The sequence below is a fragment of the Macaca nemestrina genome, chromosome 5, assembly GCF_043159975.1.
Source record: "Macaca nemestrina isolate mMacNem1 chromosome 5, mMacNem.hap1, whole genome shotgun sequence".
Taxonomy (NCBI): Eukaryota; Metazoa; Chordata; class Mammalia; order Primates; family Cercopithecidae; genus Macaca; species Macaca nemestrina.
The window spans coordinates 146,265,797-146,291,229 of NC_092129.1; the positions used below are offsets into that span (position 1 = coordinate 146,265,797).

Sequence of the window (25,433 nt, forward strand, 5' to 3'; positions counted from 1 at the left end):
CCCAGTGAGCAGATGAACTCTGAGCAAACTCTGGTGGGAAAAAAAAAAAGAGAACCTTTTCCACAATAATTATATTGTGGCATAATATTTTGATTTTGTGACAACCCTTAGATTTAGGGTCATCAATACTTTTTAATATTTAATACATTTAATAAAAAATAAACAGTTGATTAATGTTAGAAAAGAGTCTGGTAGAATGAGGAGAAACTTTTTTAACATTTAGATGCTAGTTCTTAAATTGGAGTAAGAGCCAACTTGGTTACCAGCTCCTAATGTGTCCTCAAGACTTAACCTGTACCATCTTCCGTAGCTTCTCATGTCTCCTGGACCCTGCCCTTTGCACTTGGTGGAGCTAGCCTCCAGAGCCATAGAGCATCTGGCCTGAGCTTCCCAGTCATCTGGGCAAACTTGCACAGGTGAGGCCCCATTGGCTGCTCTCCTGAGCCACAGAACTAAGGCCATATAGCTACCTTACTGGGGTAGCAGCCCAAGTGCACTGTCTCCATGTGTCTGGTGGGACTCCAGATTGAAGGGCTGCCAGGAGTGATTAGGGAATCATATTTTTTATGTCTTGGACTGAAAAAGAGCACTTTAATAAACGGTTTAATTTTTGCCTGAGGGAAAAATAGCTACTTTTCTCCAGTAATAAAAAACATAATGTTCTAAATGAAATGAAATTGAAAAAGCAGCATGATGCTCTGTTAAAATCAGAGGTTTCTTTCTCTTTTCCTTGTTTTCTAACCTAAGTGGTTTTATGTGAGGTCTAAACTGAATCCTGTTTCTCTTAGTTTTAAACTCCTTATACATATTTTCTTTGCGTTTCTCACTGTTGAGTTAGGATCTGAATCTTTCTCTGCCATTTTATGTTGCTGGTATTAGACAGAAATGATGAAATTTTGACTTTGCAGAAAGCTAACGAGGTTACCTTTTAACTGCTAGAATACCGATACTGTGTTTTAAAAGTTACATAAAGGGTACTGGTGTCCATTTAAATACCTATAATAACACACTAGAGGAAAAAAAAAAAAAAACAGACCTTGAGAGATGTCCATTGTACTCTTCTAGGAGGCAGTTATTGCACATTCTAGTGTATAGCATTTTCAGTTCATTTTTAGCTTTTGTTGACTAATGCTTTGCTACCCAAGTCCCTCCTTTTTATTTGTTTGTGTTCTGTGAATAGAAGTTGGAAAGCTTGTTTTCAGCCTCCCCAAGTGTTTACATTTTTATTTGGCATTTCAGCCTCTCTATAACAATGGCAATACAATCTATGTGGAAGTGCCATTTAGTTATAGATGTAGAAAAGCTTGCAGATATTTGTTCAGGCAAAGTGAAAAGTAAAGTAGCTTTTTACCCCGAGTCCAAAAAATTATCCTAAGCAAATATAGTTGTTTTTTAAAGTGTGGGAAGAAATTTTCTTTTTCTCTCAAGAGTAAAATACAAATCATACATTAATGGTCAACTTTAGCTAGCTTAGGTGTGAAAATCCCATTTCTTCCCATGTTGGCAATGTGAGTCTATCTGTGGTACACAGAAGAGGTCTGTTTAGCTGCCTTATGTTGGCAGATAGGGAAGACATATCTGAAAATTGGTACTCACTCGTACGTTGTTTGTGTGTGTGTGTGTGTGTGTGTGTATGTGTATGTGTGGTGGCTTTGTATCTTCTTGTTTCCAGGGGATATGATGACCTTGTTGATGAAAAAAGACACTCTGACAGAAGAGGAGACTCAGTTTTATATAGCAGAAACAGTGTTAGCCATAGACTCTATTCACCAACTTGGATTCATCCATAGAGACATCAAACCAGACAACCTTCTTTTGGACAGCAAGGTATGAGGGGGCATTGGCATGAACTATGCACATTTACTGATCTGAGCAGCCTCTGCTTTAACACCTGCACCCCTGTGGTCATCCCAGTGGGTGAGCTGTGACCTACCTTGTCATGATTTTCTTTTTTTTTTTAAACAGGTAAGTTTGCTGTCACTTCCTTTCTCCGAAAGGCTATGATTCTATAATTTGGTTGAACCCTCTCTTAAAAATAAAGGAAACTCTTGAAAATAAGAGCAAAATTGATGTAGAGGGTAATTTTGTAATAAAGCCAAAGATAGTCATTTTCTCTTAGCATGTAATTAACTGTACTACTAATACATCACCTATCTAGAGCCCTTCTGTTGGGCAACCTCATCAGTTAATGAGGAACCCAGCCAAGAAGCAGGAAGTGAGGCAATAACAACAAGAACCTGTAACAAAGTCCAGGTTCCAAATCATGCTCTCTGCTTAAAGAAGGGTCCTACCTAGCTTCTTTTTTTTTTTGAGATGAAGTCTCGCCCTGTTGCCCAGGCTGGAATGCAATGACACGATTTGGCTCACTGCAACCTCCGCCTCCTGGGTTCAAGTGATTCTCACTGCCTCAGCCTCCTGAGTAGCTGGGATTACAGGTGTGCGCCACCACGCCCCTGCCCAGCCTCTTAAATGGCCTGTTTATATTTATTTTTAGACTTGCAGATAAGCTTTGTTGCTTAGTTCCTAAACTTACAGCAAATTAGAAGATAATCCCTGTGCTGCCAGCTAAATTGCTAGATAACCCTTGGCAAGTCTCTTTACCACCTGGATCTCATTGTTCTTTTCCATAAGGTGAAAATACAGATCTAGGAAACCCGTGAAATCCCATTCACCTCTAAAACTCTAGAATGTTGTTTTCTGTTAAGCAGAGTTGTTGTCTTGACTGAATTTTCTTGTAAGGTGAAAAGTAAATTTATTTTCTAGGGTATTTTTCTTCTTTGCTGTCTTTTGATAACTTTCTTGCTGTCCTTGAAAAACCTGAAGTTGTTTTTTTTGTTTGTTCGTTTTTGTTTTTTGAGACAGTCTCATTCTGTCATCCAGGTTGGAATGCAGTGGCACAGTTACAGCTCACTGCACCCTAATTCTTGGGTTCAAGGGATCCTCTTGCCTCAGCCTCCCGTGCAGTTGGGACTACAGGTGCATGCCATTGTACCTGGCTATTTTTTTTTGAGATGGAGTCTTGCTCTGTCGCCTAGGCTGGTGTGCAGTAGCACAGTCACGGCTCACTGCAAGCTCCACCTCCTGGGTTCACGCCATTCTTCTGCCTCAGCCTCCCGAGTAGCTGGGACTACAGGTGCCTGCCAATACGCCCAGTTAATTTTTTGTATTTTTGGTAGAGATGGGGTTTCACCATGTTAGCCAGGATGGTCTCGATCTCCTGACCTTGTGATCCACCCGCCTCGGCCTCCCAAAGTGCTTGGATTACAGGCGTGAGTCACTGTACCTGGCCTTTTAAATTTTTTTAATTTTTAGTAGAGATGAGGTCTCACTTTGCTGCCCAGGCTGGTCTCAAACTCTCTGGTTTAAGTGATCCTCCCGCCTCAGCCTCCCAAAGCCCTGGGATTACAAGTGCGAGCCACCACCTGCTCTTTTCTTCATTATAATGCACAGAAGTGGAGTAGAATAGTAGACACCAAAGGCTAGGGAGTGTAGCAGAGATGGGGATATGGGAAGAGGTTGGTTAAAAAAAAAAAAAAGGCGGGGCCGGGCATGGTGGCTCACGCCTGTAATCATCCAAGCACTTTGCAGGCAGGCGGATCATGAGGTCAAGAGATCAAGACCATCCTGGCCAACATGGTAAAACCTTGTCTCTACTAAAAATACAAACATTATCTGGGCATGGTGGAGTGTGCCTGTAGTCCCAGCTACTCTGGAGGCTGAGGCAGGAGAATCACTCGAACCCGGGAGGCAGAGGTTGCAGTGAGCCGAGATCACACCACTGTGCTCTAGCCTGCTGTAATCCCAGCACTTTGGGAGGCCAAGGTGGGTGGATCACGAGATCAGGAGTTCAAGACCAGCCTGGCCAACATGATAAAACTTTGTCTCTACTAAAAATACAAAAGTTATCTGGGTGCGGTGGCAGGTACCTGTAGCTGGGAGGCAGAGGCAGGAGAATCACTTGAACCCAGGAGGTGGAGGTTGCAGTGAGCTGAGATCGCACCATTGCACTTTAGCCTGGGGGACAGAGCAAGACTCTGTCTAAAAAAAAAAAAAAAAAAAATGCATTAACATGGTAGAAAATTTGAACAATACAGACAGTATTAAAGAAGAAAAATTATACTGGCCAGGTGTGGCGGCTCACGCCTGTAATTCTAGCACTTTGGGAGGCCAAGGCAGGTGAATTACCTGAGATCAAGAGTTGGAGACCAGCTTGGACAACATGGTGAAACCCCGTTTCTACTAAAACTAAAAAATTAGCTGGGTGTGGTGGCACGTGCCTGTAATCCCAGCTACTCGGGAGGCTGAGGCAGGAGAATCAGCTTGAATCTGGGAGGCGGAGGTTGCAGTGAGCCAAGATCGTGCCACTGCATTCCAGCCTGGCCAACAGAGTGAGACTCCGTCTCCAAAAAAAAAAAAAAAAAAGAATAATTACCTATAATCTCATCACTGAAAGATAATCATTTCGTTGTAATCACTTTGATGCCTTTCTGTTTGTGTCAATCATTTATATAAAGTTAGCATCCTAAATGTAAATAGCTTTGTATTCTGTGTAAACATTAAAATATTAATGTTAGATATTTCCTATGTCATTAATATCAGATATATTTTTAATAAAACACTGGCCCTACCTTGTGTGATTCAAAGTTCAGATGCCCTGGTTGGTGCCCTAGGTACCTTAGTGCTGACTTCTTTGTCCCCTGTAGTCTATGTTCAGATCCAACAACCATATTAAAGAACTTGAGAACTTGGTCTAACTGAAGAGGAATGGGGGATCCTGTTAGGTGCAGGTTTGCCCTTTATATTATGCTAGCTCACGCTTGTAGTAAAATGTTCTCATGAGCAAGTTGATTTGTGTTCGGCCACATAGATTATAGTCCTAAAAATGTAGGAGTTTTGAGTTCCTGTTGCATACTCAGAATAGCTATAGAATTCCCTGAAAGGCTAAGCTTGAATAGCATTTGCTCCAGGAACTGCTTTTAAAAAGTTTTTCTTTTTTTTTTTTAATGTTTGTTTTTGAAGTGGAGTCTCACTCTGTCCCCCAGGCTGGAGTGCAGTGATGTGATCTTGGCTCACTGTGAACCTCTGCCTCCCAGTTTCAAGCAATTCTGCCTCAGCCTCCCAAGTAGCTGGGATTACAGGCGTGCACCATCACGCCCAGTTAATTTTTGTATTTTTAGTAGAGACAGGGTTTCACACTGTTGGCCAGACTGGTCTTGAACTCCTGACCTCAGGTGATTCCCCGCCTTGGCCTCCCAAAGTGTTGGGATTACAGGTGTGAGCCACTGTGTCCAGCCAAAAACAATTTTTCTTAGTCCTTTCTTAGAGTTGTCCAGGTAAGATATGTAATCATGAGAACTATAAACTTCCTTGGCTTGTAGAATAAGTTACTTGCAAATCTTCAAAAAAAGATACTGAGGCCAGGCATGGTGGCTCACTCCTGTAATCCCAGCTCTTTGGGAGGCCAAGGTGGGTGGATCATGAGGTCAGGAATTCAAGACCAGCGTGGCCAAGTTGGTGAAACCCCATCTCTACTAAAAATACAAAAAAATTAGCCAGACCTGATGGCGGGCACCTGTAATCCCAGCTACTCAGGAGGCTGAGGCAGAGAATTTCTTGAACCCGGGAGACAGAGTTTGCAGTGAGCCAAGATGGTGCCACTGCACTTCAGCCTGGGTGACAGAGCGAGACTCTGTCTCAAAAAGAAAAAGAAAAAAAAAAAAAGATACTGAGTTAATAGGCTCGAAGCTGTCCCTGTTTGGCAGTTTACCTTGCTGTGTACATACGTACATACACACATCCAAACCTAATTGGATTTCTTTTAAAACAAAGCATAATAAAATTTGACCCATCTGAGAAGGGCTCCTATAGCCTTGTATCTTGGAAAATGTGTATGTTTAAGCCTGATAATGTCCTTGAGAAAGGTGATATTCTGGAAAGACCACAGACATTGAAGTCATTTGGGCTCAAATTTTGGCCGCACCACTTCTGATTGTGTAACCCTGAGCAAGGTAGATCTCTGAGCATCAGGATTCCCTCTTATGTTTTTTATTTCAACTCTCCATCTAGTTAAAATTTTGCCACCCCAAGAATACCTACTTTTTCCTTAGGGCTAGTTATGTGCCAGGTACTGTGTTAGGAGTCTTACATGCATTATATTGCCCATTCCTGCCAGAAAGATATCTTTACTTTCATTTTCCAGATGAGATAAGATGGCAGGGTAAAATAATCCTGGTCTGGGAGGAAGAGCATGGGCTGATTTCTGATTTTGGTTCTGCCATTTTTTTTTTTCCCTGAGACGGTGTCTTGCTCTGTTGCCCAGGCTGGAGTGCAGTGGCCGGATCTCAGCTCACTGCAAGCTCCGCCTCCCGGGTTTACGCCATTCTCCTGCCTCAGCCTCCGATGTAGCTGGGACTACAGGCGCCCGCCACCACGCCCGGCTAATTTTTTTTGTATTTTTAGTAGAGACGGGGGTTTCACTGTGTTAGCAAGGATGGTCTCAATCTCCTGACCTCGTGATCTGCCCGTCTCGGCCCCCCAAAGTGCTGGGATTACAGGCATCAGCCACCGCGCCCGGCGGGTTCTGCCATTTTAACGGCAAGCCGTTTAACAGCTCTAAGTCTGTGATGTGTAGTTTAAGGGTTTTAAATGAGACAACACAATTAAAGCATCAATCAAGGTGCCTGACTCATAGAAGGTGTGAGTTTTCCTTTATGAAAATTATAAAGTTAGAGATTTATGATTGGAATACAGTATTGTGATGGCAGTGGTGGCCTGTCTGGAGCCTCTGCTGGGAAGATGCCAGCTGCAGTGGGGGAGGCACAGTCAGGGCTGTGTGCTCCATGGAGCTGGCAGGAGCAGGGAATAAGTGGGAGCCCTGCCCTCCCAGGCACAGCTGCAGCTGCCCAGCCACAGCTGCAGACCTGGGCATCCCTGCGCTCACAGGGTCCTGGGAAGCCCAGGACCCAGGTCCAAGGAAGCCCATGAGCTTGAAAGTGCCTGTTCCTGCTGCCTGACCTCTCTGTGCTCCTGGTGTCCACTCCAATTTCAGAGCAAAGTTGAGGCTGAGCCTGGGTTCTATTGAGACCTGATCGAGTGTGCGCACACTTGGGGCGGTGCTGACGCACCAGCCCCCTGCAGCCTCAGCCCCCTCTGGACTTTGGGTGCCAAGAAGCAAGAGAGGGAGGCCAAACGGGAGGAGGGCAGTTGGGTGCAGGTCTGTAGATGCCCCTTTGCACCAACAGCCTGGGCACTGTGGACAAAATGGTTGATGGCCATAAGAGGCAGACAGGCTCCTGGGTGGAAGGGGGTGGGTCCCTGGTGAAGCCCCACCTTCAAGCCAGGGATGGCCTGAAGCCTGAGGGCCAAGCTGTCAGTTCGGGCTGGACTCTATGGCCCAGAGTAAGAACTTGTGGTGTTTTTTCCGGGCCTGCCTGTGACCGCCCATGGACCAATCAGCACACACTTTTTCTCTTTTGAAACCCATAAAAACCCTGGACTGAGACTCTGGCAGATGTCAGACAACCTGCTGCAGAAAGGTGCTGTCTGCTCCGGGTCTCCTAAGGGCTACAGACTTGATGGGTGCCGGGTCCAGCCTGCAGACTGCGACCCCAGTGATGGATGAAAAAATGCACTCTGACACAGATACCCAGTGAAAGAGCAGGCTAGGGGACTGGGCTGCCTGCAGAAAGAGTTGTAGCAGCCTCGGCCCTGAAAAGCTGGTGCTGCAGGCAACTATTTAGTACAGATTTAATGACAAAGGCCTCAGTCAACACACTTGTGGGTAATTAACATGGTTGTCCCCCCCCCCCCCCCGCCCCCGCCCCCAACCCCACCCCATCTCCGGAGAGAGCAGTCCTGCATTTCGATTATTAAAGGCCAGGTTCTGAGGCCTAAGTAAACTAACTTATCTAGATCAGTTTCTTTACATCCCCTTGTTATCTAACCTAAGCCTTTAGGCATCGGATAAGAGAATCTGAATGCCTTCAGCCAAATCCTTTTCTGAAGCTTTTGTAAAACTTCCTGGCCTTCTAAGAAGGTTTGCATCTTTCTACAATTTTTCCCACCACACTTACCGAATCCCTACAGATGGGATGAACTGCCTGTGTATGGGAGGTACCCACTCTGGGTCTTTTCTGCACTGAGGCTGCACAGATGCCAGGACGACCTGCCAGCGGAAAGGAGCAACCCACTTGGGGTCTCCTGAGAGCTGTACTGTCACTCAATAAAGCTCCTCTTCACCTTGCTCACCCTCCAGTTGTCCGTATACCTCATTCTTCCTGAATGCGGGACAAAAACCTGAGACCCGCCAAATGGTGGGGCTGAAAGAGCTGTAACACAAACAGGGCTGAAATATGTCCCCTTGCTTGCCGTGTTGCAGGCAACAAGAAGGAGAGAAGTGCTGTGGCCCTTCTGGGAGCTCAGACCTAGGGGCTTCCTGAGCCAGGGCTGTGACACCCTCTTTAGGGCTCTGCAGTTTCTGGCATCTCCAAGCTTCCAGGTGCCACTACATTCCCCTCGTCCATATGCAGGTGCCCACTGCAGAAGCTGCTTGCAGTGCATCTCATCCAACTGCAGGCTTGCATGGAGCCAGCACCTGTGCTGGCGCCTGGAGCTGCCTACTGTGCCTGGCTGTGTGCAGTGGCCGCCAGTGTGCCTGGCTGTATGCAGTAGCTGGACCCTGCACTCACACACTCCTTGCCTCTCTGCTTGTCTTGCCCTTGGCAGACCTGGGATCTGGGCTGGTAGCACAAGCCTGCCAGGCTGAGTGGGTGGAATGAGCCCAGCGGACCTGAGTAAAACTCGGGTAAAAGGCACCAGTGACCACAGAGGCTTCCAGCTAGAAGCCCAAGGATCTCGTGGGAGTAGCATTTATCAAGGACTATCCAATAATATTTATTCCCTTTGTCTTTGAAATAGTTTACTGCTGGAATTTATTCCAATGGAATAAGAGGAGAAAAAGCTATATGAACAATTTTGAAAAGATTTACTCTTCATTTAACAACGATTTATTAAGGTCATCCTGAATCATGCCCGGTTAGGTCTGGGAATATAGACTGTCAGAGGGCACCTGATAATCCATGTTGTATGAAAGCTAAGAATTGAAAATGAAATGCACATCCAGTATTAGGGGATGGTAAGGTAAACAATGAAGTGCCAAGTTAATTGAATATTATGGAGACCTTTAAAGTGGTAATTTTGGCCAGGTGTGGTACATGCCTATAATCTCAGAACTTTGGGAGGCTGGGATGGGAGGATCACTTGACCTCAGGAGTTTGAGACCAACCTGGGAAACATAGGGAAACCCTTTATCTCCAAAAAATAAAAAAAAAATTAGTTGGACGTGGTGGCACGCACCTGAGGTCTCAGCTACTCAGGAAGCTGAGATGGGAGGATCGCTTGAGCCTGGGAGGTCGAGGCTGCGGGGAGCCATGATCACGTCACTATACTTCAGCTTGGGTGACACAGCAAGACCATGTCTCAAAAAAAAACTGAAGACCATATAGAAACAGAGAGGAATATTTGATTGAGTTAAAGAAGTAATAAAATTGTCTCTAGATGCTAAGGAGGGGTCAAGACCTGTGTTTAAAAATCAGTATTTGGATAAAACCAAAGATGATATGCAGAAATGAAAATAGCTTTATTAGTATAATAGGATTTGGGATTTTAAAAAAATTTTGGCCGGGCGCGGTGGCTCAAGCCTGTAATCCCAGCACTTTGGGAGGCCAAGACGGGCGGATCACGAGGTCAGGAGATGGAGACCATCCTGGCTAACACGGTGAAACCCCGTCTCTACTAAAAAATACAAAAAAACTAGCCGGGCGAGGTTGCGGGCGCCTGTAGTCCCAGCTACTCGGGAGGCTGAGGCAGGAGAATGGCGTAAACCCGGGAGGCGGAGCTTGCAGTGAGCTGAGATCTGGCCACTGCACTCCAGCCTGGGCGACAGAGCAAGACTCCGTCTCAAAAAAAAAAAAAAAAAAATTGTATCTGCAATTACATGATTTTTCTTATAATAAAAGAAGGAGCAGTGTACTGTGGCTGTAGAGCTGTAATGGATGCTGGAAGGAGTAGAAGGTAATGTTCTGTTCTACCTCCAAGAATACTCATCCATCTGTCACCTTGTTTCTTCCCCATAGGGCCATGTGAAACTTTCTGACTTTGGTCTTTGCACAGGACTGAAAAAAGCACATAGGACAGAATTTTATAGGAATCTGAACCACAGCCTCCCCAGTGATTTCAGTAAGTAGTAACAATTACGTTAGCCTTTTCATTCTAACTGGGCCTAGAAGAGCTGTTTCCCTTGTAACCAAATTATGCAGGACAGATAGGAGATTCTCACAGCATGAGTGTGTAGAGAATAAAAATACCTTCCCAGGTTTGCCTGTGATTTGTGTTGTCTGGTGAGGCAAGATGAATGAATGGTACCAAATGTGTGAAGACAGAGGTTGAAAGGGGTCTTCTTTAGAGGTCTACTGGGAAGGTCACTGGGGATGAGTATGGGACAGGCAACCAGAAGTAGTAGAGGAAAAACTCCTGGGAACAGCTCTGGGCTAGGTTTATCCTGGGTGCTTCTTTCCTTCATGACAGAAAGAAGTTCATCCTTATGACAGTCACTTCCACTTGAACACTATGAAATCATTGACAACTGTGTGGTAAAATTACATTTCATCCTAGAAAAGCTTATGTCAAATCATGTATTATAAATTCAGATGTCCCTGATCATATAAGTTACTACTACTTGGAAAATTGATGGTAATTTTGAGAAATTGTGACTGTTGTAGGTCCACGTTAGGACCTCGGTTCTAGTTGAGACTGAATTCCCTGTAATTCTGATTAAGTCCTGTATCCTCTGTGGCCACTTGATCCACATGGGAGTACCTTTTACAACCCTGTGTGAGTCTTTTAAGTTAATGCTTTACAGCTTCTGATTTGGGCTTACTGTAAACTTACTAGGATACGTGTCATCTGGAGCTTTTGATGTATGAGTAGAAAGAAAGCAAGACTTTAGGGTTTCATATGACTTGAAAGAGCCTACTAAAAAAAGTAGTAAACAGTTTGGTCTGAACTTTGACCGCAGCTTGTATTCTCTACTTTCAGCTTTCCAGAACATGAATTCCAAAAGGAAAGCAGAAACCTGGAAAAGAAATAGACGTCAGCTAGTAAGTAATATCTGTGGCTTCTGAAATGCTACAAACGAAGTATGTATAAGTTCTAAAGATTTGCACATAAAATTGCATTTGACAGGTATTTGCAATGTGTCCCTTGCTTTTAAGATTACCTAAAGAGAGTGCTGTTGTTAGGTTGATAGGACCCAAAGGAATCTTTTGAAGGAGGACAGGTAATATTAGGTTGTTTTCATTGTGACATTTTCTGTGGGTGACCTCATTCTGACCTTTTAGCTTGGTAACAATACCTTTCCTTCCTGCCCCACCTTTTCTCTATTTTTGTAGTGGTAAGGGGGTTGTATTTAAGTTGGAGACCTCTCAAAACTAAGTACAAATACCTACCTAGAGTTTTCAGGCATCAGTTCTCAAACTTCTTAAAAATTTTGATCCACTTGGGCAAGGGCAAATCAAGACTCCTCAATTCATTTGCCTCACACTTTCTGACTTTGTGATGTGAAAAAGAACCTACTTATAAAGATTGGAGAGAAATATAAGGGGAATGCTTATTTATATGCATTTGACTTTGTGCCCATGTAAAATTATGTCCTACAGGCTGAAAAATAAGAAACATTGTGTTTACCTTGATAGTATGTTGGAAGTACAAATTTACCAGTGAAATATTGCTGTCTAGGCAGAATTTATTTTTTAGCAATAGCTGATTAATTGGTTCTTGTTTGAAGTACAGTGTACATGTTCTGGTGTCCAGTTACTGGAGTTATTGGCCAGATAATAGAAATGTGTATCACTACATTCTTAAGCTTTGCAAGAAACCCATAGCAAATGAAACTGATGATGGGTAAAGCCAAACTAACATTTGGTCATTGGAAAGCAGAATAGCAGCAATGGGAAACTGACTAACTTGGAATGATGGTCATGCAAATGTGTTGTCTAGAAATGGCAGCACTTCTGTTTGTCCACATATATGGTAGTAACTTGGCAAGTTTACCAAATACTGTGTTTCAGTTAGAATTCCTAGTGCAATACTGATTTACAGTTCTCTAGAGTACCTTTAATAACACTCTTAGTAAGTCACTAATAGGTGGATGTCAGTTACATGTGAAAATGGAAACCTATGGGATGGTTTAAGAAAGAGTCAAAGGAAAGTTGTACATTCGTTTTGATTTATTTGAAGCCCACCCATCAGTGGGGCCTCAGACAACATTTACTTGGGAAATCTTCAGTTTAGGACAGTTAGTTACAAAACAGTCTCCCTTCCTTGGGAACTCTGCTACTCTTTAAACTTCTGAATTCTGTATGTGGTTGAAAAATATTTTATGTATCTTGTTGAGGATTAGGGAATGTCAGGAACAAATTTGGTCAGGTGCTTCTATTATGTCTCTCCACAGAGAAGTAGTTTTTAACCTTGGCTGCACAACAGAATCACTTGGGGAACTTCAGAACATGTTGATGTCCAGGTTCCACCCACAGAGATTATGATTCAGTTGGTCTGGGATATACTCTGGGTATCGTATCTGATTTTTAAAAGACTGATTCTACTGTGCAGTGAATGTTGAGAACTTCCACGAAGAGGTTATGTCTTAAATAATAGCTCCTGCATTGTTGGGCAACTAATACTTATCTATTTTTTGGAAACAGAAGGTGAGGAATCTGTGATTTCTGTTCTTTTCTTTTCTTTCTTTCTTTTTTTTTTTTTTTCAAGCAGGCCAGCATTTAACCTTTGGCTCCTGTACTAACAAGTATTTTGGGGATAAGGCTTAAGTGTCTTGAATTGTCCCTTATATTCCAAGACAAGCTTTGTGCTCTTGATGTGTACCCAAGGGTCTTGTCATGATTAGAGGAACCATTTCTGTAGTTCTATAAGGAAAGCAGTTTCACAATTTTCGTGTTTGCAGTTAAATGTCATTTAATAGTTAAAAACATTTTTGAAAATCTCAATAAACTTAAGGCCCTGATGCTGTGATTAAGGTTCTTGCCTTTTTATACTACATGCAGTAGAAATGGGAAAGTGTAAATTAAGGTCATCCTCATATTATCTCTTTTCATAACTTGAAGAAAATGAAGCCACCTCTCAGTCTTCTAAATGTTAATTAACTGTGTTACTTTGACCTTTTCTAAGTGATCCCGTTCAGGTAGTACCAAGCTGAAGATAGATATTCGTTAATACTTAATATAAATTTACTGCTCTAGGTTAAGCCTAACATATGTAATTCCTACCCAGCCTATTACTTTTTAGTCCATTGGGAATCACTAAAAAAAGTAGAGGCTTTAGCTTCATTCCTTGGCTGCTTAAATAATATTGTAATGTTTTAAATTGTTATGTGGTCCTATATAACATTAGGCCCTAGTACCTGATTAATATGAGTCAGCTTTAAGTTAATCGCAGATATAAAAGATAATAGACACATAGGCATCCAATCTTGGTCAGTTTATTTTTTTAGGGTAGGATTTACAGAAGTGATTAGGAAATTAAATTGCTTTATTTCTCTTAAAGCCCTGACACAAAATCATAAGGTTAGAACACATTTGGTTGAAATGACTGTTAACAACCGACGGAGCTATTCCAGATTGCAGCTTTCATTGACACTTGAAATACCCAGACAAGAAAAGGAAAAACTGGAGTACAGATTTATGAGGTTGGAGTTGGAGGACACCCTGGTGTGGAAAACTACAAAGGTTTGGGAAGGGGGCAGTCCTTAGATTGGAAAGGACACACCTGGTACAGACAGTGTGGTAAAAAGTGTGGTAAAATACGAGTGAGCTCCTACGGCAGACTCTAGTTTCTGGAATAAGAGCAATACTTTTACCTTGACAGGTTTGAGCCTGCTGTTTGCTATATTTTATAACTCTTAAGAGTTTTTCTTTTTAATGCATTGGTAGCTTGAAGGAGTTCTTTTCCTCTGGCAGTAGACCTCTGGTTTTATCATGGAAATCTTTGAACAAGTAAGATCTGCTTAGATTTACATTCATCTTTGGTAGAGTAAACCTCGTCTCTAAATTAAAGGGTATTTGTATTCTTACCTTTATGATTAGAATGAAAATTCTTGGAGAGGGCCTAATCCACGTTTCAGTCTTTAAAGCTTAAAGACAAAAGACAACACTGGTATTTGTGTTATTTAATATCTGCATTTAAATATATATTATACATATATATACACACACATGCATACACTTAGCTATATGGAAAAAATGGATCCCTACCGTACAGTATATGCAAGTCAACTCTAGATGGGAAATTAAACTTTAAAAATTTTTAAAGAAAATACAGGGCAGTATCTTTATGACCTCAGAGTAAAGAAGGATTTCTTAAATAAGGTGCAAGAAGTACAGCTCATAGAGGAAAAAGTTGGTTTATTTTATTACTTTAAGGAAAAAAAACCTTCTGTATATCAAAAGACACAAAGAAATGAAAAGACAAGCCACACGGTACAGCTACTTTGGAATTACCTTTCAGAGTTCGTGTGTACACCCTACAGCGCTGCAATTCTACCCCTAGTCATAAGCCCTGGAGAAATTGCACATGTGAACCAGGAGACATGCAGAAGAATGTTTATTGCATTTTCATAATAGCAAAAGACTGGGAATAACCCAGTGTCCATCCACAGGAAAATAGTTACATTCTGGAATAGAATATTTTGCAGCAGTAAAAATAATTGAACTACAGCTACATGTGACAGCGTGAATCAATTTTAGAAACATAAAGTTGAGAGGAAGAATCTAATAACAGAAGACTGTATATAGAATGGTACCATTTTAATAAAGCTCAAAAATAAAATCTCATTTAGAGAGATACCTGGCAAAATTCTTTTTAAAAGCTAAGGAGTGACAAAACATGAAATTCGGCATAGTGGTTAAGAGAAGCAGGAGAGACGGGGAGGAGTACATGTTTAGCTTAATATTGTTATTACTTGGTTCTTCAGTTGAACTCATGGGTATTCATTTTCATGATTATGCATTATAATTTGATAATGTATGTAATTAACACATGTATATATGTGACATATTTTGGTAACAAATACTACTTCATTAAAAAAAAATCACAATAAAAATAACAAGCCTCATTCTGGGAGAAGATATTTGCAGTATACAAATGTCTTAAACAGATTAATGTCCTGAATTCATAAAGAATTCCTATGAATCAATAAGAAAAAGACCACACAACTTAAGCAAATACTAATGGACAAAGGATCTGAACAGGAATTCATAGTAAAAACCTGGATGGCTAATTAAAATACGAGTGTGCTCAGCCCTACTTGAGATAAAGTAAATGCAAATTAAAACAAGATCCCAGCCATGCTGGCACATCCCTAGAGTCCCAGCTACTCAGAAGGCTGAGGCAGGAGAATCCCTTGAGGCCAGGATTTCAAGGCTACAGTGAGCTGTGATCATACCACTGCACTCCAGCCTGGGTGACAGAGCAAGATCCCATCACTTAAAAAGAAAAAAAGGTCCCATTTCATATTCATCAGATTGGTAAAAATAAAAATTAAAAATCTGACAAAGCCAAGTCTTGGTGAGATGTGGAGCACCAGAAGCTAATCCCCACCAGGATTGGTTTAAATAGGGACTAACTACTTTGGAGGACTTGGAAGATACTTCAAGTTTGGATGCTTATAACCCAAGGCTCAGCAATATTCTAGTTTATACTCTAGAGAAATGCTTGCACAGTGCCCAAGAAGGTATTACAAGAATGTTTATTCAGGTGTTACTTGTCATAGTGAAATACTGGAAGCAATGTAACTGTCCATTACAGAAGAACGGATAAAAACTATTGTGATTAATTTATATAACAGTATAGCATACAGCAGAGAAGTGAGTGAACTAGAGTGAACTACGTGAATAAATCTCAAAACTAATGTTAAGACAAACAGGGCCGGGTGTGGCAGCTCATGCCTGTAATCCCAGCACTTTGGGAGGCGGAGGCGGGTGGATCACTTGAGGTCAGGAGTTCGTGACCAGCCTGGCCAAAGTGGTGAAACCCTGTCTCTACTAAAAATACAAAAAATTAGCCAGGTGTGGTTCATCTCAAAAAAAAAAAAAGACATGATCTGAGACAAATATGGCAAATTATTAATCTCTTTAATACGAGTAATGGGTCTGTATTGTCTGTTCCTTTTTTGTATATGTTTGTAATATTTCATAATACATGTTTTAAAAAACAATACAACTGTAATTTAAAAATTTATATAATATATAATATTTAAAGCACCTAGATCAGCGCCTTACACATGGTAAGCCCTCAGATGTTAAGTACATTAGGAGGCTTTGATTGTACTTTCTCCTCTTATTTTGCAGTCCTGGTATGTTAGAGTAGAATACTGGGATGCAGAAAATGTTTCTCTTGGTCGAGTATGGTGGCTCACACCTATAATCCCAGCACTTTGGGAGGCTGAGGTGGGAAGATCACTTGAGCCTAGGAGTCTGGGCAAGATGGCAAAACCCCATCTCTGCAAAAAAATTTAAAAATTAGCCAGGTGTGGTGGCATGCACCTATGGTCGTAGCTACTCTGGTGGCTGACATGGGAAGATCTCGTGAGCCTAGGAGTTTGAGGTGAACTATCATTGTGCCACTGCACTCCAGCCTGGGCTACAAAGGGAGACCCCCGTCTCTTAGAAAAAGAGAACAGTTATCCAAGAACTATGTACAAAAACAATTACGTTTGGTAAATAGGTATTTATAAACGTTAACTTATAGGATATAACTTTAGCTTTTGATCATAAAGCTTCCCTTTATGATTGTGTCAAATCAAAGAATGTGTATCATAGAAAGAGGGATGGTTTGGAGTAAGATATTATAATTTCTATCTTTTTTTTTTTTTTTTTTTTTTTTTGAGACAGAGTCTCACTCTGTCACCAGGCTGGAGTGCAGTGACATGATCTCGGCTCACTGCAACTTCTGCCTCCTGGGTTCAAGCGATTCTCCTGCCTCAGCCTTTTGAGAAGCTGGTACTACAGGTGCACCCCACCATGCCCAGCTAATTTTTGTATTTTTAGTAGAGACTGGGTTTCACCATGTTGGTCAGGATGGTCTCGATCTCTTGACCTCATGATCCACCCACCTTTCAGCCTCTCAAAGTGCTGGGATTACAGGCGTGAGCCACTGCTCGCAGCCAGATACTTAATCTCTAAACTGGGCTGTACCACCTGACTAGTTCTGGGGTCTTGGGCAAAGCCATTTTGAGCATCAAATTGTATCTGCAAAGTTAGGCTAATAAGGTCCTCCTTGGAAAAGTTTTGTTGGGATTAAATGAACTCATGTATATGGAATTTTATATATATGTATATATAACTCATGTTATATATAAAGTACAGAGCCTGGTACTTAATGGGTGCTCAGTGAATTGTAATACTAGTTATTATGACAGAGATGCCTTCGCCGTAGTGACTGATAGTTAAGAAGGGTCTCCCACCTCATTAACAAAGCTTTCTTGTTCATTTTGGAAAGTGCTTTGGCAAATCAAGCTTGCCGTTAAGCTACTGGGCAGTCCCGCGTATTTAGCTTGGGGGTAGCTTCTGGTGGTATTCATAGCCTTTGGTTTCTAGAACAGAACTCTGGGCACCTCCTGCCTGGCTGGGCCTCCCTGATGTGTGGTCCATGTTTCAGGCCTTCTCCACAGTAGGCACTCCTGACTACATTGCTCCTGAGGTGTTCATGCAGACCGGGTACAACAAGCTCTGTGATTGGTGGTCGCTTGGGGTGATCATGTATGAGATGCTCATCGGTAAGTTGCATGGTTTCAGAGGACTTTTTCTGTGCATCCGTGACAGACTTCTACATTGATATCAGCCTCTGTTTCAACTGGCAGTGATCTAAGTGATTTCCCCACTTGTCTTTCAAAGTGAATTGTTTTAGACAGATGACAACTCTTTCAGTAAGATGTATCCCACTCCATTCTTAGGCTTACTGGCATCCTGCAATTGCTTTGTTGATCATTTTTTATGTTTTTCTTTCTCTTATACCTTCATCTTCTCCATCTAGAAGCTCTTTCAGTCACTAGCACTTATTAACATCTGTTGTATGCAGAGCATTTTAACTGGGCATTGCCTCACTTTTCTAATATGCTGCCCCCTTCCTCTGTCAAAGCCTTCAAATCATGGGACCCTGTGGCCTCTCTCCCTCTTATTGTATTGGTGTATCTCTGTGTTTATGGGACGCATCTGTGGGGGTGGTCATGTGCCAGCGAGCAAGTATACCCTTGTTGGTTCCGAGTGAGTCTATCTGGCTGCTTTGGCTTCAGGAACATGGGAACAATGCCTTTGGAGGTGGGCGTATACCATCTGGAGGGAAGATGGTGTGATACGGTGTGTGCGTGTTTGTCTTCTTGCCTGTAGTTCTCAAAAAGACGCATGGTGGTCCTTTTTAAATCTATGCTTTTTTCTTATTCACGTTATTTGGTACTTTACCCATATAAGGGTATTTCTGGAATGATACTGTTTCATCCTTTCATTTCTTCTTTGGGCATGGTGATTCCCACACCTGCAATTCTATTTATGTCCTCCTTTCTTTTCCCAGCTCTACCTATTAGCTGACTTCCTAGTGGTACCAGAAGCATGATTTCACTTTGGGTCTGGGAGTTTGGGGGAAAATGAAAAATAGGTTTAGATATTTTCTGGGATAAGTGGAAATCCTGTCTATGTCATGGAGGGATGGCCATACAGAGTAATCCAGTAGTCATTAAAGACATACAGAATCGGGCCGGGCACAGTGGCTTATGCCTGTAATCCCAGCACTTTGGGAGGTTGAGGCTGTAGGATCGCTTAAACCCAGGAGTTCAAAACAAGCCTGGTCAACATAGCGAGACTCTGTCTTTACAAAAGAAAAATAAAAAATCAGCTGGGTGTGGTGGTGCTCTTCTGTAGTCCCACCTACTGGGGAGGCTGAGGCAGGAATTCAAGGCTGCAGTGAACCATGATTGCACCACTACACTCAGCCTAGGTAACAGAGTGAGACCCTGTCTCAAAAAAAAAAAAAAGACATATAGAATTGTATTAAGGAGAGTAATCTTGGTCAGATTCAAAGTTCTGGAGTGTAAAAGCTCCGAAGTTCCTTTTTATTACAGGCTACCCACCTTTCTGTTCGGAGACCCCTCAAGAGACATACAAGAAGGTGATGAACTGGAAAGAAACTTTGACTTTTCCTCCGGAAGTTCCCATCTCTGAGAAGGCCAAGGATCTAATTTTGAGGTATTAGAGAACATCCCTCCACCTTCTTTCTCAGCTTTTTCATATGAATAATTCCATTTTTTTTAAACTGTTATTATCTCCTGAATCTGCTTTCTGTTTCCTTCTGTTCCTCTCTTTAAACAAATAAAAAGGCTGTGTGTGGTGGCTCACACCTATAATCCCAGCATTTTGGGAGGCTGAGGCAGGGGGATCACTTGAGCCCAGGAATTTGAGACTAGCCTGGACAACACAGCAAAACTCCACCTCTAAAAAAAAAAAAAATTGGCTGGGCATGGTGGAACCTGTGGTCCCAGCTACTTGGTAGGCTGAGATGGGAGGATCACTTGAGCCCAGGAAGTTGAAGCTGCAGTGAGCCTTGATTGTGCTACTGTACTCCAGCCTGGGTGACAGAGTGAGACCTTGTCTCAAAAAAAAAAAAAGTTTTTCTGAAGAGACTGCTTGAGGTGTGCTGAAAGGCCTCTGTCTTTTCCAGATTCTGCTGTGAATGGGAACATAGAATTGGAGCTCCTGGAGTTGAGGAAATAAAAAGTAACTCTTTTTTTGAAGGCGTTGACTGGGAACATATCAGGTATATCCATATAAACACTTTCAGAATTATTTCAGAAAGTCTCTAGTTTACTTAATAATAATTTGGAAGGACCATCATTGGCAAGCCAAGTAAGGGAAGAGAGCTTCTTAGAGATTTAGGATCTTTTCCTGATTTTCATTCATGGTGATTGGGCGTTGAGTTTTTTGTCAGCCATGTGTCATGGAATATATTGAATCTAGCAGTTATTTACAAAGTGAAGTGAACTTTTGTTTTTTGTGGTGGAGGGAGCATCTAGGAAGTGTATTACCCTTTACCTAGAACTCAGCAGCCTCTTAGGGCCCGCCAGCGGGCCTGTTCCTGCCCACAGGGTGGAAGGTATCACTGAAACATAGAGAAGGAAGAAAGGAGTGGAGGAAAGATTGGAGGGGTGAAAGTGGAGAGGGAAAGGGGAGAGTGAAAATTTTTATGGTGGGGGTCGTAGACTATGGCCAATAGCCATGAGAGCCTAGACCACCTGCTGTAGTCCAGACCTTCTCATTCAGCAGTCATTGGTTATTAAATAGAAGGTGAAGAAGTTTTCATTTATTTATAATTGTGTTCTGATGTGCTGCTTGTAATTTTTTACCTTTGCCACTTTTTTAGCTATCCTACTCGTTGGCACCTCCAGTAGAAGAAGGGCAGAGCCCTACACAAGGGGACATTTAGAGGCTCAGTTTCCCTTTTTAGTAGACAGGACAGGCCATTGGGGGAGTTGCACTAACTTCAGGTTTTAGTTATTCTTGTCTTTTTTCTAGCTATGAATGATTGAGTTTTTTTTTTTTTAATCATAATTTACTTTGTTTGGGTACAGTCAGTTGGCTTGGTTGGTCAGTTTTTGTAAGTTTTTCAGAGAAAATAAATGCTGCCTGCTAGTGAAGAGTCTTCTCATGTCAGACCAGGGGTCTTTTTTGGAGAAAGACTTGAGTGGTATGATCCATATGATTACTAACTTAGTAATTTTTGGCATGTGTATTCTTGGCAGAGAGAGACCTGCTGCAATATCTATTGAAATCAAAAGCATTGATGATACTTCAAACTTCGATGAGTTTCCAGAATCTGATATTCTTAAGCCAACAGGTAACACCACCAGCATTGTCTCCTGCTGCCTTATAAGCACATTATTTACCCCCAATTTTGGGATGATGTTTACAAGTCAGGGTAGTGAACATGGAGAGGAACTTCAGTTCTTCACGTTCTTTGTAAGTACTTTTCCAGTTCTAATGCTAGGTAGTGGTGAAACCTTGGTGAATGGAAAATGAATATCAGCTCCCATGTTTAGACTGCTCAACTGGGTAAGTTACAAAAATCTGTTCCTTTGTTATTTACTGAGTGTTAGGTAATCTGAAATGACAGGAATGGGAAAATAAAACATTAAAAAATTTGTGAAGAAATACGAGATTTAAAGAACATGAGCAAGAAAATGTAGAAAATTCATAGCGTGAGGCCAGGCACGGTGGCTCACGCCTGAAATCCCAGCACTTTGGGAGGCCGAGGTGGGCAGATCACAAGGTCAAGAGATTGAGACCATCCTGGCCAACGTGCTGAAACCTCATCTCTACTAAAAATACAAAAATTAGCTGGGTGTGGTGGTGCATGCCTGTAGTACCAGCTTCTCGAAAGGCTGAGGCAGGAGAATTGCTTGAACCCAGGAGGCAGAAGTTACAGTGAGCCGAGATCGTGCCACTGCACTCCAGCCTGGCAACAGAGCGAGACTCTGTCTCAAAAACAAAAACAAACAAACAAACAAAAAAGAATATTCATAGAGTGAAAAATAAGCTTTGCCAAATAGAAACTGGTATGTTCTTCAGAGTGCCGTCTTCAGCACCGTGAGTAGTCCTTTGGAGGTAAGGCAGTGAATCAACTCTCACATCTGTTTCTTTCCCAGTGGCCACAAGTAATCACCCTGAGACTGACTACAAGAACAAAGACTGGGTCTTCATCAATTACACGTACAAGCGCTTTGAGGGCCTGACTGCAAGGGGGGCAATACCTTCCTACATGAAAGCAGCAAAATAATTCTCTTGCCATGGAATCCTACATGGAACAGAGTTCTTTGTGCAACATCATGCTTTTCCTCCCACACTCTTGAAGAGCTTCCAAGAAGTTGATGGAACCCACCAGTATGTCATAGTAAAGTCTCCTGAAATGTGATAGTAAGAGGATTTCTTCCATAATGCATCTGAAAAACTGTAAACAAAGACAACCATTTCTACTGCATCGGCCATAAACAGCTATCCTGCTTCTTCCGAAGCATCATGAGCCAATTTGGTAGGTGTTTTAAAAACAACTTGAGTTTTCCTAAGTTCATCAGAATGAAGGGGAAAAACAGCCATCATCCAACATTATTGAGATTGTCTTGTATAGTCATCGAATATCAGCCAATTCCTGTGATTTTGTGACACGCTATCTGCCAAGCCCACCAAGTATTTCCTTTATAGCTGAAAGTTCCATAGTACTAAGGAAATAAAGCAATAAAGACAGTCTCAGCAGCCAGGATTCTGGCTGAAGGAAATGATCCACCACCCTGAGGGTGGTGATGGTAGTTTCTACCCATACCTCAGCCTCAGGCAAGTGGCTTATAGCCTCCATTCATGGTGCACTTTATTATATGGTACTAAGATAAAGACTGTCAATCCATTGATTTATCTCCTCCCTGTCCCCATCTAAAATATCCATGCTGCTTTTCTGAGTGTTGATGGGGGTTACCAGCTTGATCCATTGTTGCTCTTAGAAGGCCCAGAAAGTCTTTGGGCATTGCCAAGGAATCCCGGATTATGTGGAAAACCCTCACTTTCTCTTCACGGCTGTACCAGAAAATCCCTAAGACAGATGTTGCTGTGGACCAGCAATACCTGCAAGTGCTGCCAACGGGAACTCAGTTTATTCCTGGGAACTTAACAAGGAGAGCCCAGGCCTAGGCAGGAGGCCTGGAACCCTCTTGGCTAAGGTGCTTTTCCTGTTCCTGCAAGGTCTCCAGAACCTCTTTGGAAATGGTGAAGGAACCAGCCCAATAGAAGTAGAGCCAGCTGACAAGTCTTTGTAAAGTTCACTCCTCAGTCCTTGGCACAACCATGTTTTGTCTTCTCTCTTGGTATTTCTTCTCTCTCAACTTTAAGTAGCCATTTTGCCTTGGAATCATGATTACAATTTTTTCCTTTGCAGATGCCTTCCTGGGGGATACTCTTCCCCACCCTAAAGGGTCGCCTGCAACTTAGGCGGATTGGGTCTCTCTGCTGTGTCGTTCTCTCATGAGAGACCCTCTGAATTGTATAGCACAAAGTGCCTTCTGTTTCACAGCTGCCACCACCTTTAGAGGAATTTTGTCAGAAAAATGTGGAGGCTCCATATTAATGCATTATTTTTTAAAACGTTTTGATAACTCTTAAAGCATCATTTGCACCTGTGTGGGAACTTTGCCTGCTGCAGAGCATTGTGGCCGAGCTGCAGCTGGGAGCCTGCTTTCTGCCAGTAATGAGGTTGTGAAGATCAGTTTTGAAAGGAAAGTATGTCCTAGCTTAGCCATTCAGAAGAGAAAAATGGAATATCAGAGTTACGGTTGTCAGTGAAACTGCTTTGGGTTTTAACCTCTTAGAGGAAGAAAAAAGGTTAGGGAAGTCTCAACTCTGGATGAAGGTGATGTGTTTGCCTCTCAGTCTTTCATTCATAGCCTGCTAGTGAAAAGGAAGTAAATGAGATTCTTTTGTGTAACTTTGTAGTCTCTTTGTATTACCAAATATTTGGGGTGTTGACTCCTGTGTGTTTTGCAAGAATGTTTGGTAAGCCTGGGTAAAGAGAAGTAACTGCAGTGTTGGGAGAGTCTTTGTGTGGGGGAGTGGCAGGGGATGATTTGTTTTAGGGGAAAATGCCCACATTTTAACTTTTAAACTTATGAATAAACTGTGTGAAAACAGTAGTGGAAATATGTGATGTGATTTATTAAACTGATAAGAACAGATACTGCATTTGATCTTAGCAAAAAGGCCAAGAAGGGATTGTGATGTGATTTAAAGCAAATAGTGGCATATAACTTAGAGGCAGAGTGCTGGTGGCTGCTTTTAACTAACCCCTTTGTCCACAAACCATTAGAACGCCTAATTTCAAGTGTTAATTTCAAAACTGTATCACCATCTTCATGCAAAGTGCTTCTCCATCTCAGGGAAGCTGGGACTGACTTTTGTTCTTAGGGAGCTAGTCTCCTGAATCACTGTGCATATGAAGAGACTTCTCTTGCCCCGACTGCATGTGCTGCTTCCACCCATCTCAGTGTTGCAGGGCAGTGGGCCCTCCCCTCACAGTAAGGCCAAGGGCATATCCTGACAAAAGTGCTGTCATCTGGTGGACCTTTTGTACAGCCCTTTACAGCCTAGCCCCATTTTTTCCCAGCCTGGAGTCAACCAGGAATCTCATGAGCTCATAAGATGGAAATGTTGGCCAGGTGCAGTGGCTCATACCTGTAATCCTAGGACTTTGGGAGGCCGAGGCAGGGGGATCACAAGGTCAGAAAACCGAGACCATCCTGGCTAACACAGTGAAATCCCGGCTCTACTAAAAATACAAAAATTAGCTGGGCATGGTGGCACGAGCCTGTAGTCTCAGCTACTCAGGAGGCTGAGGCAGGAGAATCGCTTGAACCCAGGAGGCAGAGGTTGCAGTGAGCTGAGATCGTGTCATTGCACTCCAGCCTGGGCGACAGAGCGGGACTCCATCTCAAAAAGAAAAAAAAGGAATTGTTCAGCACTGTGTCCATCAGAGCAGGGTTCTGTCTCTGAGATGTTGTGTACTGAAGGAGTCCCATATGCCCCACTTATTAGCCCCTTTCTGGGTAGGGAAAAGCACCTCAAGGAGTCAAGAAGGGAGGGGCAAAGACCAACTAAGAGTAGAAACTGCAGGCAGAGAAAGCTAAATGCAGCCAAAATGGGTAATGTCTTTCTAAGGCTTATGAATCCTAAGAAACATGTTGGGCAACACTGGCTCAGTGTTGATCCTGTTCACAGAAATCGTTTCCTACTCTCATTGGGGGAGTGAGAAAATAATATGTAACTATTGCATACTAAAATGAAACCAAAATCATATCATTCGGTCTCCCAGTTCAGGAGTGCATCACCATTTTCTTCAGTACCTGTTCTTCTTTTTAGTTGGCTTGGTTGATTGGCATTTATTTCATACTCCCCTCCCCTGCATCTCAATTACCCTGGCTGCTTTTCTGAGTGTTGATGGGTGGTTACCAGCTTGATCCATTGTTGCTCTTAGAATTACTTTCAAAGGGCTGGGTATGACGGCTCACGCTTTAATCCCAGCACTTTGGGAGGCTGAAGTGAGTGGATCGCTTGAGCCTAGTTCAAGACCAACCTGGGCAACATGGCGAAACCCTGCCTCTACCAAAAATACAAAAAATTAGTGTGGTGGCACGTGTCTGTGGTCCCAGCTGCTCAGGAGTCTAAGGTGGGAGAATCACTTGAGCCTGGGAGGTGGAGGTTGCAATGAGCTGAGATCGTGCCATCATTGCACTCCAGCCTGGGTGACAGAGTGAGACTGTCTCAAAAAAAACAAAAGGTCAGAAG

The 25,433-nt window shown here is 42.6% G+C and overlaps 1 protein-coding gene and 1 pseudogene across 5 annotated transcripts in view; one reads left to right on the forward strand and one right to left on the reverse strand.

Annotated features, from left to right (window-relative positions):
- Positions 1-25,433, forward strand: part of LOC105474524 (serine/threonine kinase 38) — an 83,016-nt gene that overhangs the window by 31,690 nt on the left and 25,893 nt on the right. For 2 of the 5 annotated variants that reach the window (XM_011729276.3, XM_011729275.2), the window contains exons 7-14: positions 1,673-1,827; positions 10,134-10,236; positions 11,095-11,156; positions 17,725-17,842; positions 19,181-19,304; positions 19,777-19,872; positions 20,855-20,949; positions 21,758-23,792. In XM_011729276.3, the coding sequence (XP_011727578.1) occupies positions 1,673-1,827; positions 10,134-10,236; positions 11,095-11,156; positions 17,725-17,842; positions 19,181-19,304; positions 19,777-19,872; positions 20,855-20,949; positions 21,758-21,888 (884 nt within the window). In that variant the 3' untranslated portion in view covers positions 21,889-23,792. Of the gene's footprint in view, positions 1-1,672; positions 1,828-10,133; positions 10,237-11,094; positions 11,157-17,724; positions 17,843-19,180; positions 19,305-19,776; positions 19,873-20,854; positions 23,793-25,433 lie in introns of those variants that run through there. The other 3 variants (XM_024790600.2, XM_011729274.2, XM_071097141.1) reach the window with 2 other exon arrangements.
- Positions 23,730-23,865, reverse strand: LOC112425323 (U2 spliceosomal RNA; annotated as a pseudogene).